Source organism: Dermochelys coriacea, chromosome 28 (genome assembly GCF_009764565.3).
Source record: "Dermochelys coriacea isolate rDerCor1 chromosome 28, rDerCor1.pri.v4, whole genome shotgun sequence".
Lineage (NCBI taxonomy): Eukaryota > Metazoa > Chordata > Testudines > Dermochelyidae > Dermochelys > Dermochelys coriacea.
In genome coordinates, this window is record NC_050095.1 from 6250796 (window position 1) to 6261740 (window position 10945).

A 10945-nucleotide genomic window follows, 5' to 3' on the forward strand; every position below is an offset into this window, starting at 1 on the left:
CATGACTGCAGTAGTGTGTACATGAATACAGGGGTGCTAGGATCACACCTGATCCTTGTGTTTTCTCCCCCTCCCTCCCATTGCCTGCAGCCGGTCTTGCTACCCCTTGCCCCGGATTTCCTGTCCCCCAATCATGTTCAACCCCCCCACTCCAACTGTCCCCACTGTTCCTTGTTCCTGACTCCCAGAAGCTCCAGCCAAAAAGTGTCCCCTTCCCTCCCACCCATGGCTAGCACCCCTACTTCCTGGAGCACCTGCTACCTAGCACCCACCTCCCTTTACTCCCACCACCAACCTGGCCTGACCCAGACCCTACCATTGCTCTCAGCCCTGCATAGCAAACCACCTTCCTAGAGCCCCGGCTCCAAGGAATCCCGCTTCCCCCAGCCCCCCGCAGCTCACAGAAGATTTTTGTCCCAAACCTTCCACACCACAGCCTGCCCCCATCCGTCCCCTCCCATCTCTCCGACTCCCTCCCTTCCACGCCCCACATCCTCCCATGTTGGGGTGTCGCTGAAACAGGGCAGAGTTGAGGTTGCATTGTAGGGGTGACGTGAACCTTAACTCTTCGTTTCCCCCTTCTAAGAACCGAGGGAACGGGAACCCTTACCCAGCGAGGTCACATTCTCGTAGTTCTCCTGCATGACGTCTCTGTAGAGGGCTCTCTGAGCGGGGTCCAGCAGAGCCCCCTCTTCCCTGGTGAAATGCACAGCCACCTCCTCGAAGGTCACCGGCCCCTGAAAGAGCAAGAGTCCAGCACTCAGAACCGGCTGCCCCACTATTCCTGGGGGAAAGAAGCCAATCACATGGAAACTCTGGGAGGCTCCCAGTCAGAAGAGTCCCATCTACACCATGCTCAGAGCAGCCAGAAGGCATCAAGGTGAGGGGAGAGACAGAGGACAGGGCCTTCACATTCATCATATACCTAGTAGCCAAAAGGTGATGCAGGAGATGGAGCCTCCGGCGTGGTGCATGAGAATCGCCCCCGGTAGGACTCTCAACAACTTTCCCTTTGCTAGCAGCTTCCTGTGAAGGGATGGGGCATCTCCCCTAAGCCTCACTGCTGGGTTCCCCCTTCGTATCTCACAGCAGCCGCTGGTTAGTGAGGTCAGGCTCCAGCACTGGGAGTCTGGGGAGTTTTCCCAGCCCTGTCCAAGGAGTTGGTTTCCTTTCCACAAATTAGGGAATTTACACACACACACACCCAGGCCCCAAGGGTCCGTTCTTAGAATTTAGCCCCAGGGTAACCCAGTCCCAGTAGCTTAATAATCCCGTGTCCCCCTCGCTTTCTCCAACCTGTGTATTTCCTGCCACCTGCCCATCTCCAGACCAAACCCTCAAAAGCTCCCAACTCCAGTGTATTTACTGCTCCTCTCCCTCCAGCAACTCCCTGACCATCCCATACCTCAACTGGCTTCACTGCAGCCATTTGCCTTCCCTGTCCCATGGGAGGACGAAGGGCATTTGGGGAGATTTCAGAACAGGCTTTGGTTTATGTCACATCCCAATTCCCCGCCCCCAGGCTTTTCCCCTGCTGACAGATGTTCCAGACTCTGCTCTGCACAACACCGAAATATCGAGAACACAAGACCGGGTAGCCAGGGAGTGACGTTAGCGACCCAGAACGTGGTCAAACGCACAATGTCCAATAAGCCTTTGGAATCTACTGGGGACAACTTTGGATTTCAGAAAATGGGAAAAGTAACCATTTAGACTTAGGGGGCTCAGGGCAGGGGGTCAGGGTGCAGGAGGGATGTGGGGTGCAGGAAGGGGCTTAGGGAAGGGGGTTCGGCTGCAGGAAGGTTTCGGGGGGGCGGGTCCGGCCCAGTGCACACCGGGGGCAGGGCAGGCTCCCTGCCTGCCTGCCCTGCCCCCGTGCCACTCCGGGAAGTGGCCAGGACCTGGGGGGGGGACGGGACGGGTACAGGGGTCTGTGTGTTGCCCTGGCCGCGCCTCCAGGTACCTCCCCCGAAGCTCCCATTGGCCATGGTTTCTCATTCCCGGCCAACGGGAGCTTTGGGGGAGGTACCTGGAGGAGCGGCCAGGGCAATACACAGACCCCTGTACCCCCCCCAGGTCCCGGCTGCTTCCCGGAGGGAGCCTGCCCTGCCCCCAGTGCGTGCCGGGCCAGAGCTGCTCTAGGTAAATGCTGGGGGGGTGGGGGGGAGGAGCTGGTGGGCCGCAGAAAATAACCCCATGGGCTGCGTGTTTGAGACCCCCTACTATAAAGGATGAGAAAAATTTGATTCTCAAACCAGAGGGAAAAGTTGATCACTGGGGAATCTAATCCCCTGCAACTTCCAATCTGGAAAATGACTTGGGGCAACGGGTTCCCTCCAAACAGAGGAAGTTGCTGGGATTGCAACACATGGGGAACACCTCCATGGGGAGGATTTTCAGCCAATATTTAATAACTGCATAGAAAATGGCAAAAGCTGAGATTTGATACCAGTGTTCACAAATTAACGGGAGAAGAGGGAAATTTTAGGATTTTGCCATCAATTTTCACAAAGTAGAGAAGAAAACGTGAGGGATTTTAGATCACTAATTGATAATAGGCAGAGGTAAAATGTGAGTGAAATTCTTATGAATATTTTATATTTCGAAAAAAGGGGCAACACATGGAAGGATTTTAGATCAATAGTCAAGAATCTGAGACAAACAAAATTGGAGGATATTTTATGTTACCATTTTATAATTAAAGAGAAAGGGAAGAATCTCTGGGCCTATTCAATTAGTCATCTATAACTAGAGAGAAAATGGGACAAATTTTAGGGGGGGGCTATATCAATCTTTAAGAATTGGAAAGAAAATGGGTCAAAAATGAAGTATTTGAAAAGAGAAGAGAAAAACACCAAGAGCAGAGGGAGATTCAACAGGAGGAGGGGAAAACTGAGACAGTCTGTACATGAATGTTCAAATAAATTTGTTAGTCTCTAAGGTGCCACAAGTCCTCCTTTTCTTTTTTGTGAATACAGACTAACACGGCTGCTACTCTGACATCTGATGAAGTGAGCGGTAGCCCACGAAAGCTTATGCTCAAATAAAGTTGTTCGTCTCTAAGGTGCGACAAGTCCTCCTGTTCTTTTTGCGGATAGCGACTAACACGGCTGCTACTCTGAAACCAATAAACACACAGACAGTGATGGTTCTCCTCCTCCACCATCACCATGGGGGCAGCAGGGAACCCTTTGGGACGCTGCTTTAAGAGAGCAAGGGTGGAATACGGATCGGGAAGGCTGCTGGGGAGGGGGCAGCAGCAGGAAATGGGCAGGTGACTGGCAGCTGGTGGCTTGTGGGTCTTGCACTGGGCAGACTGGAAGGCAACAGCTGGGACTGGTTACTCCACTGGTGACACTTGCTCCTGCCTTCCACTGTTCTGCCCCTTCCAGGCCCTGTTGCTGGCAGAGACCGGCCGCCCTGTCCCCACCCCAGAGCCAGCCGCATCTCAGGGCTTTCCCAGGGTGTGCCCCCTACAGCCGCCTACCCCTCGAGGGGATGAGTCCCATTGGCTGCAGGTAAAACGGGTGGGGAAATATCCCAAAGCTAAGGAGATTTTAAACTGACCTTTGAGAATTGAGAGAGAAAATGGGGTAAAATCTGAGGCCAATCATTGGAGAGAAAAACGGGGGGGGGATCTACATGGATTTTATCCCCGTATTTTATAATTGGAGAGAAAAGGGGAAGAATTCAGGGGAAATGAATCAGTCTTTGAGACTGAAGTGACAAAACCAGAGAGAAACCCCCCTCCCCACCCTGCGATCTCCGGCCTGCCCAGAGCCAGCTCTCTCCCCCCCCCCCCCCCGTTCACACGGTCTGTCCCCTCCCTCCCCGGCCCCTGCACCCCCAGACAGGCCGAGAGTCACTTGCCTGCCCGTCCCCTGCACTTTCCCACGGTCTCTGTCCATTACCTGCGGCCAGGGGCTGGTCCCAGCTGGAGAAATCCCCCCCACCCCGGCCAGGGAGGGGTTAATGGCGCCCCCCCAGCACAGACCCCGGGGAGCAGCAGCAACCTCTGGTCTGGGCCAGGAGCTGCCCCCCGTGCCCGGGCTCTGGGCTTTGTTCTCCCGGCTCCTTCCTCCAGCCCCCAGCGGCTCCAGCCCCTTCCTGTGTCTGCAAAAAGCAACCCGGGCGGCAGCGGCTTTCTCCGGCGGCTCCCCGGCTCTCCGGCAGCCCCGGAGCCGCTGCACGGACGCCCGCTGGCCAGGGCCTGGCTCCTGGGCTGGGAGGAGGCCAGGGAGAGGAAGGGCAGAGGGGGGAGGTTGAGAAAGGGAAGGGGGAGACTGAAAGGAGCAGAAGGAGGAATTAGCGGGGCAAAGAATGTCCCAGCTCCCAATTCCCTTTGCCCCTGCCTCACTCCTGGGTAGATACGCTGGATACAGAGGGCCCTAGACAAATTAGAGGATTGGGCCAAAGGAAATCTTGGTGAGGTTCAACAGGGACGAGGGCAGAGTCCTGCATTTAGGATGGAAGAATCCCATGAACTGCTTCAGGCTAAAAGAACAGGAGGACTTGTGGCACCTTAGAGACTTAACAAATTTATTTGAGCATAAGCTTTCGCGAGCTAGGGGACTTGTCCCACGTCCCGACCTTACATTGGTCAGGGTGCCCTTTGTCCCGATATCGGGACCGTCTGCCGCTCACCGCTTCCCCATCCCCCCTGTGATGACCCTCCCCTGTGGAAAGACCCTCATGCACAAGTCTGAGACAGGTTAGGAGTGGGGTGGAAGGTCCCTTGGGACAGAGGAGAGTGGAGGCCCCTCAGAGTTAAGAAAACTAAGTGATGCAGAGTGAGTGGCCTTCTTGATTATCACTACAAAAGTTTTTTTTCCCTGCTAATAGCTCATCTTAATTAATTCGCCTCTTACAGTTTGTATGGCATACCTACATACACCTTCTCTGTATGTGTGTATATATCTTCTTACTATATGTTTCATTCTATGCATCCGATGAAGTGAGCTGTAGCTCACGAAAGCTTATGCTCAAATAAATTTGTTCGTCTCTAAGGTGCCACAAGTCCTCCTGTTCTTTTTGCGGATACCGACTAACACGGCTGCTACTCTGAAACCCTTCACAAAAGAGTTAGTAGCAGAATTTTTGCCCCAGTTTTTAAAGAATTAATTTGCTGGTAATACCAAATTCCATTTTTTGAAAGCACAAATTTTAACAACCACTATGTCCCCTTAGCATAACATGAAAGAAAAAAGTATTAAATTGAAGCAAAATGAATTTTTAATACAGGTCTAGGCAAACCCTTTGACTGTATTAAACTTTTATGACACTTGGTTGTGTTTGAGAGGCAAAGAAGGAAACCTGTTGAAATTGTTTGGTTAGCATTAATACTTTGCCACATAACCAGACATCGTATATATTGTTACTTTTTTAACAAACATTTTTATAACTGTATGTTAATATTTAATAAAAGAGCAATCACATTTATAAAGAAACTGACATTTTACTAATATTACCCAGGCACTAATGTTACAGTTTTCCCTGTGACTAAAAAACCCCAAATGTGATTAATAAAAGGCAATTATTTTTGTTTGCAATCGCATTATTTGTTGAGACAAAAATACATGCACACATATTTATAAATGAGGCCTTTTGGAATTTTCCAAACAAAGTATGAATTGGTATTATGGTGCAATATTAAAATAGTGCAATGCCACATATATTTTAAAAATTGGCTTTTGTTACAACAAAATAAAAAACAAAGGAAGGAGTCATGTGACACACACAACCTACAGCACAAGATGACATACGAAACAAACGTACAATTATTTAAAGGATGCTATTCAATGGAAATAAGAAAAGCCCATATTTCAAATACTAGGCAGTGGTTAGAATTAGAAGCAAAGTTAATGCTTCTTTTGCTTGGCAACCACGTCTTCAAGAAAGCATAGGAACTCCTCACTTAACGTTGTAGTTCTGTTCCTGAAAAATGCGACTTTAAGCGAAACGATATTAAGCGAATCCAATTTCCCCATAAGAATGAATGTAAATAGGGGAGATTAGGTTCCAGGTAAATTTTTTTCACCAGACAGAAGACTATATTTCATATACACATACACACAGTATAAGTTTTAAACAATTTAAGTTTCTTTAATGCATCTGAAGAAGTGGGGTTTTTACCCACAAAACCTTATGCCCAAATAAATGTGTTAGTCTTTAAGGTGCCACCGGACTCCTCTTTGTTTTAATTTAATACTGGTACACGGCAATGATGATTGTGAAGCTTGGCTGAGGTGGTGAAGTCAGAGGGTGGGATATTTCCCAGGGAATGCCTTGCTGCTAAATGATGAATTTGCACTCGGCTGAGTCCTCAAGGGTTAACATGTTGTTGTTAATGTAGTGTCACACTCCACAGGGCAGCACGAATGGGGGGGGGGGAAGACAGCATGGCAGAGGGAGACAGAGACACAAACCCTGTGTGTAAAAAGAAAAGGAGTACTTGCGGCACCTTAGAGACTAACAAATTTATTAGAGCATAAGGTTTCGTGAGCTACAGCTCACTTCATCGGATGCATTTGGGTTTTTTTTGTTTTTTTTTTCCACCAAATGCATCCGATGAAGTGAGCTGTAGCTCACGAAACCTTATGCTCTAATAAATTTGTTAGTCTCTAAGGTGCCACAAGTACTCCTTTTCTTTTTGCGAATACAGACTAACACGGCTGCTACTCTGAAACCCTGTGTGTGAGATAGACACGTATTGCCCCTTTAAGTATGATGACGCAACTCTAAGTACATTGCCTTTTTAAGGAGATCAGCAAGTTGAGACAGCAGCTGCTGCCAGCAAGCTCCCTCCGTCTTGAGCCCTGTTGTATCCCACCCCCCACTCTGCAGGAGTGGGGGACACCCTGCCATCAGCACCCCTCTTCCCCGCCCCCACTTCTGCATAGCAAGCAGGAGGCTCTGGGGAGCAGCTCCAAGGCAGAGGGCAGGAGCAGCACAGGGCAGTGTGGGGAGGGACAATTCAACTGCTGGCAATTGGTAGCCTAATTAATTTTGCACAGGGAACTTAGGGGAGCGGGGAGCTGATAGGGGGTCTGCCAGTCCACCCTGGTTCCAAGCCCCCACAAGCTCGCTGCAACGGGCTGCTCTTCCTGCAAACGACATTAGAAGGGAGCCTTGCACAGCTTTAAACGAGCATGTTCCCTAATTGATCAGCAAGGAGACAACCTGAACCCGGAGGCCATTAAGTGAGGAGTCCCTGTAAGTATTTCCAGCTGTTGCATCCCTGAAGCAGGGGTCACATAATCTATTCACTGGACTTATTTACAGTTATGTGTTCAACTTGTTTTCTCTTTGTTTTGTTTTCAGTTGCTTCCTCTTTTTTAGCAGTGAAGGTTTCTGTAATAACTATAACTTTTAAAACAAAGAGAAAGCAGATGGGGGGGGGGGAGCAAACCAGGAAGGGAGGGAGGCCTTAGCCAAGAGAAATGAATTAACTTTGTCAAAAAGAAAAGGAGGACTTGTGGCACCTTAGAGACTAACAAATTTATTTGAGCATAAGCTTTCGTGAGCTACAGCCCACTTCATCGGATGCATTTGGTGGAAAAAACAGGGGAGATTGATATACACACACACACAATCTCCCCTCTGTTTTTTCCACCAAATGCATCCGATGAAGTGGGCTGTAGCTCACGAAAGCTTATGCTCTAATAAATTTGTTAGTCTCTAAGGTGCCAAAAGTCCTCCTTTTCTTTTTGCGAATACAGACTAACACGGCTGCTACTCTGAAACCTAACTTTGTCAAGTTATACAGGCAACAGCTGCGAATTTAGCAACTCAAAGAAGATGTACAGGAAAACTTAACCTGTATTTAAAAATATTTGAGACAGGAGGTTATCTTATTAGCTCTGAGTGAGGGTCCGTGGGTTAAAGCTGTTGGGAACCTGTATCCCCAGTTTTTATCCTGGCTCTGAGAGGAGTATTCTGGCTAACCCTGAATTTGTTCCCCCAGTGTCTGTTGCTTTTGTGTTGCCTCGATTGTTATTTTCTAACTTTTTCTTTGTGTCTGTTACTCGCCCTGACAAATTCCCATCCGTGTTTCCCCACTGAGTTTTTTACCACTCCACTTTTACTTGTTACCCAAACTTTGTGGGGATTTGAAGGGAGGGGAAAAGGGGGTTCCTAGCTCAGAGTTTTCTGTCATGTTAGATTGCGATTCCCACACAAGACAGCTCACCACTTACCGGATCCGTGGTTGGGGAATCAGTGTGGTCAGTTGGCGTGTGTGTGTGTGTGTTTTTGGAGTGTGCTGTTCAGCAGACCTCGAGAGTCCGACCCAGTGGTGTTAAGTGCTGGAGGCTGGAATGTCAGTACCTTGGTAGAGCCGCTCAGAGCTTCTGTCCTTGGAGCGCCGATGTTATTAGTAGGTCATGTAGCACGTTCATTCAGCAGACCTCCGTGTTATGCTTGGCCAGGCTGATTGTCAATGAAGTACCGTATTAGCTCCCTGGATCAATGTCTGCAGTGACAGTAACACATGTATGCTCGTGACAATGGCCTCAGCTCAGTCAGCGGTGGGATTTTCCACGGTCCCGTAGGCTGGACAAAGGGCAAAGGCGAGGTACCCAGACATTTATAGGCTGAGACAAGTAACTGGAATATACAACTTACGTTCCTCCTTATCTACATAGAATATCAGGGTTGGAAGGGCCCTCAGGAGGCATCTAGTCCAGCCCCCTGCTCAAAGCAGGACCAATCCCAAATTTTTGCCCCACATCCCTAAATGGCCCCCTCAAGGATTGAACTCATAACCCTGGGTTTAGCAGGCCAATGCTCAAACCACCAAGCTATCCCTCCCCTAAAATGTCTGTATGATATGCTTACTGCTGTAAACGTAGAATAGAAGATCAGGGTTAGAAGGGACCTCAGGAGGTCATCTAGTCCAGCCCCCTGCTCAAAGCAGGGCCAATCTCCAATTTTTGCCCCAGATCCCTAAATGGCCCCCTCAGGGATTGAACTCACCACCCTGGGTTTAGCAGGGCAATGCTCAAACCATTGAGCTATCCTTCCCATTTCATTACATCCATTTGTCACCTCGCCTTGTGCCTAATATCTTTGACAAAACATCCCTAGGCACTGTTTTGTCAAACCATTTTATGATGTAGACTGGGATTATCTTTACTAGCTGGAATATATTTACATACATCTCTAGTGCCTAGGACACTAGCCACAACTTTGCCAAGTTCACGTACTGGATAGTAAATTTGTAAACATCTGATTTTACACATGGCCTAATTTTGGTTCACAGCCTCTGGGTTCAGGCCTCAGACCTTGCTCCAGGCTCTTTCTATAATACCAGAACTAGGGGCTGACCAAGACTATGATTCTTCAGGGCACGTGTCCTCTGAAAAGTGGTTTTATTGTCTCTTTGACGCCCATTTTCCCCCTGTTCTGACTCTGCATCCCTCCCGCAGCCAGGGACAGAACCCAGGAGTCCTGACTCCCAGGCCCTTTGATTCACCCCACTTCCTGGTGTAGAACTGCAGCTCAGACCCCCCTGCCCTCCGTGCAGTCCCCCTGCCTTTCTGCAGCGGGGTGGGGGGTGGGGGTAGCTGGGCTTTGTTACACGCCAGCCAAACCATGGGGCCTGGCAAAGCTCCCACCTTCTTCTGTTTCCCTTTCGCAACATCCTGAGGGTGGAGAAGAGAACTCAGCTCGGCCTCCAGACCCTGTGAGCAGCTCAGCCCTGCTCCCCAGGGGATGTGATATGGGGCCTTAGGGAACCGTGGTGTCCATCTGATTCCCAGTGCAAACCTCCTGTAACCCCTTAGATCCCACTTCCCTCCCGGAGCCAGGAGAGACCCAGGAGTCCTGGCTCCCAGCCCTTCCCTCACCCCACTATGTTCTAGCCGCTATGTGCCACTTTCCTCCCACAAGACAAGATACAACCCCGGAGTCCCAATTTCCATTTCCCCCCAGCTCCAACCACTAGACCCCACTCCCCTCACAGAATAGGAGGTTATATCCCCGTTGCTGGGAGAGGTTCACGGTCATGCTCACCAGAAGTGGACTCCAGTCCCCGGGCAGCTCTTGGGAGGCTTCTCCTTGTACGGCATCTCCCCACTTGTCCTTTTAGGAAATGCATCCTAAATGTGTCTCCCGCAAATCCAGCCTCGACCCCCCCCCAACCCCAGCCCAGGCCCCTTAACCCAGGAGTGAGCAAAGAACGGCAGAGGGGCCATGGGAAAAAGTGAACGCTTGCGCACCACTTGCCACCTTCTGCAATTTCTCTGTTCCCAGCTGGTCCGTACTGGGCAGGTCAGATGTGGGGGTGCAGGATACCCACATCATCTGCTCCCCACATGCAAGGGACCATTGACAGCTCTGGGAGAAAGAGCGAGGAGTCCTTGTGGCACCTTAGAGACTAAACAAATTTATTTGAGCATAAGCTTTTGTGGGCTGAAACCCACTTCATCAGAAGCATGGAGTGGAAAATACAGTAGGAAGATAGACATATACACACAGAGAACATGAAACAATGGGTGTTGCCAAACCAACTGTAACGAGAGTGATCAGTTAAGGTTGGCTATTATTAGCAGGAGGAAAGAAAACATTTGTAGTGATAATCAGGATGGCCCATTTCCAACAATTGACAAGAAGGTGTGAGTAACAGTAGGATGGGTCATTATACAAAGTAAAACTATTTCCCCGTGCTAATTTCCCCCCTACTGTTACTCACGCCTTCTTAAAAAAGGAGTACTTGTGGCACCTTAGACTAACAAATTTATTTGTTAGTCTCTAAGGTGCCACAAGTCCTCCTTTTCTTTTTTGCGAATACAGACTAACACGGCTGCTACTCTGAAACCTCTCACACCTTCTTATCAACTGTTGGAAATGGGCCATCCCATTCATTTAGGGAAGGCAGGGGGCTTTTCCCCCTGAATTTCATACCATCTTTGAGTGATTTTTGAAGCAGGAGGAAAGATGCTGCTCC

The 10945-nt window shown here is 49.5% G+C and overlaps 1 protein-coding gene across 2 annotated transcripts in view; it reads right to left on the minus strand.

Annotated features, from left to right (window-relative positions):
* Positions 1 to 10945, minus strand: part of LOC119849409 (zinc finger protein 436-like) — a 66950-nt gene that overhangs the window by 6474 nt on the left and 49531 nt on the right. Inside the window, exon 2 of one of the 2 annotated variants that reach the window (XM_043503864.1) lies at positions 611 to 737. In XM_043503864.1, coding sequence (XP_043359799.1) covers positions 611 to 737 — 127 coding nt within the window. Of the gene's footprint in view, positions 1 to 610; positions 738 to 925; positions 1709 to 10945 lie in introns of those variants that run through there. The other variant, XM_043503865.1, reaches the window with a different exon arrangement.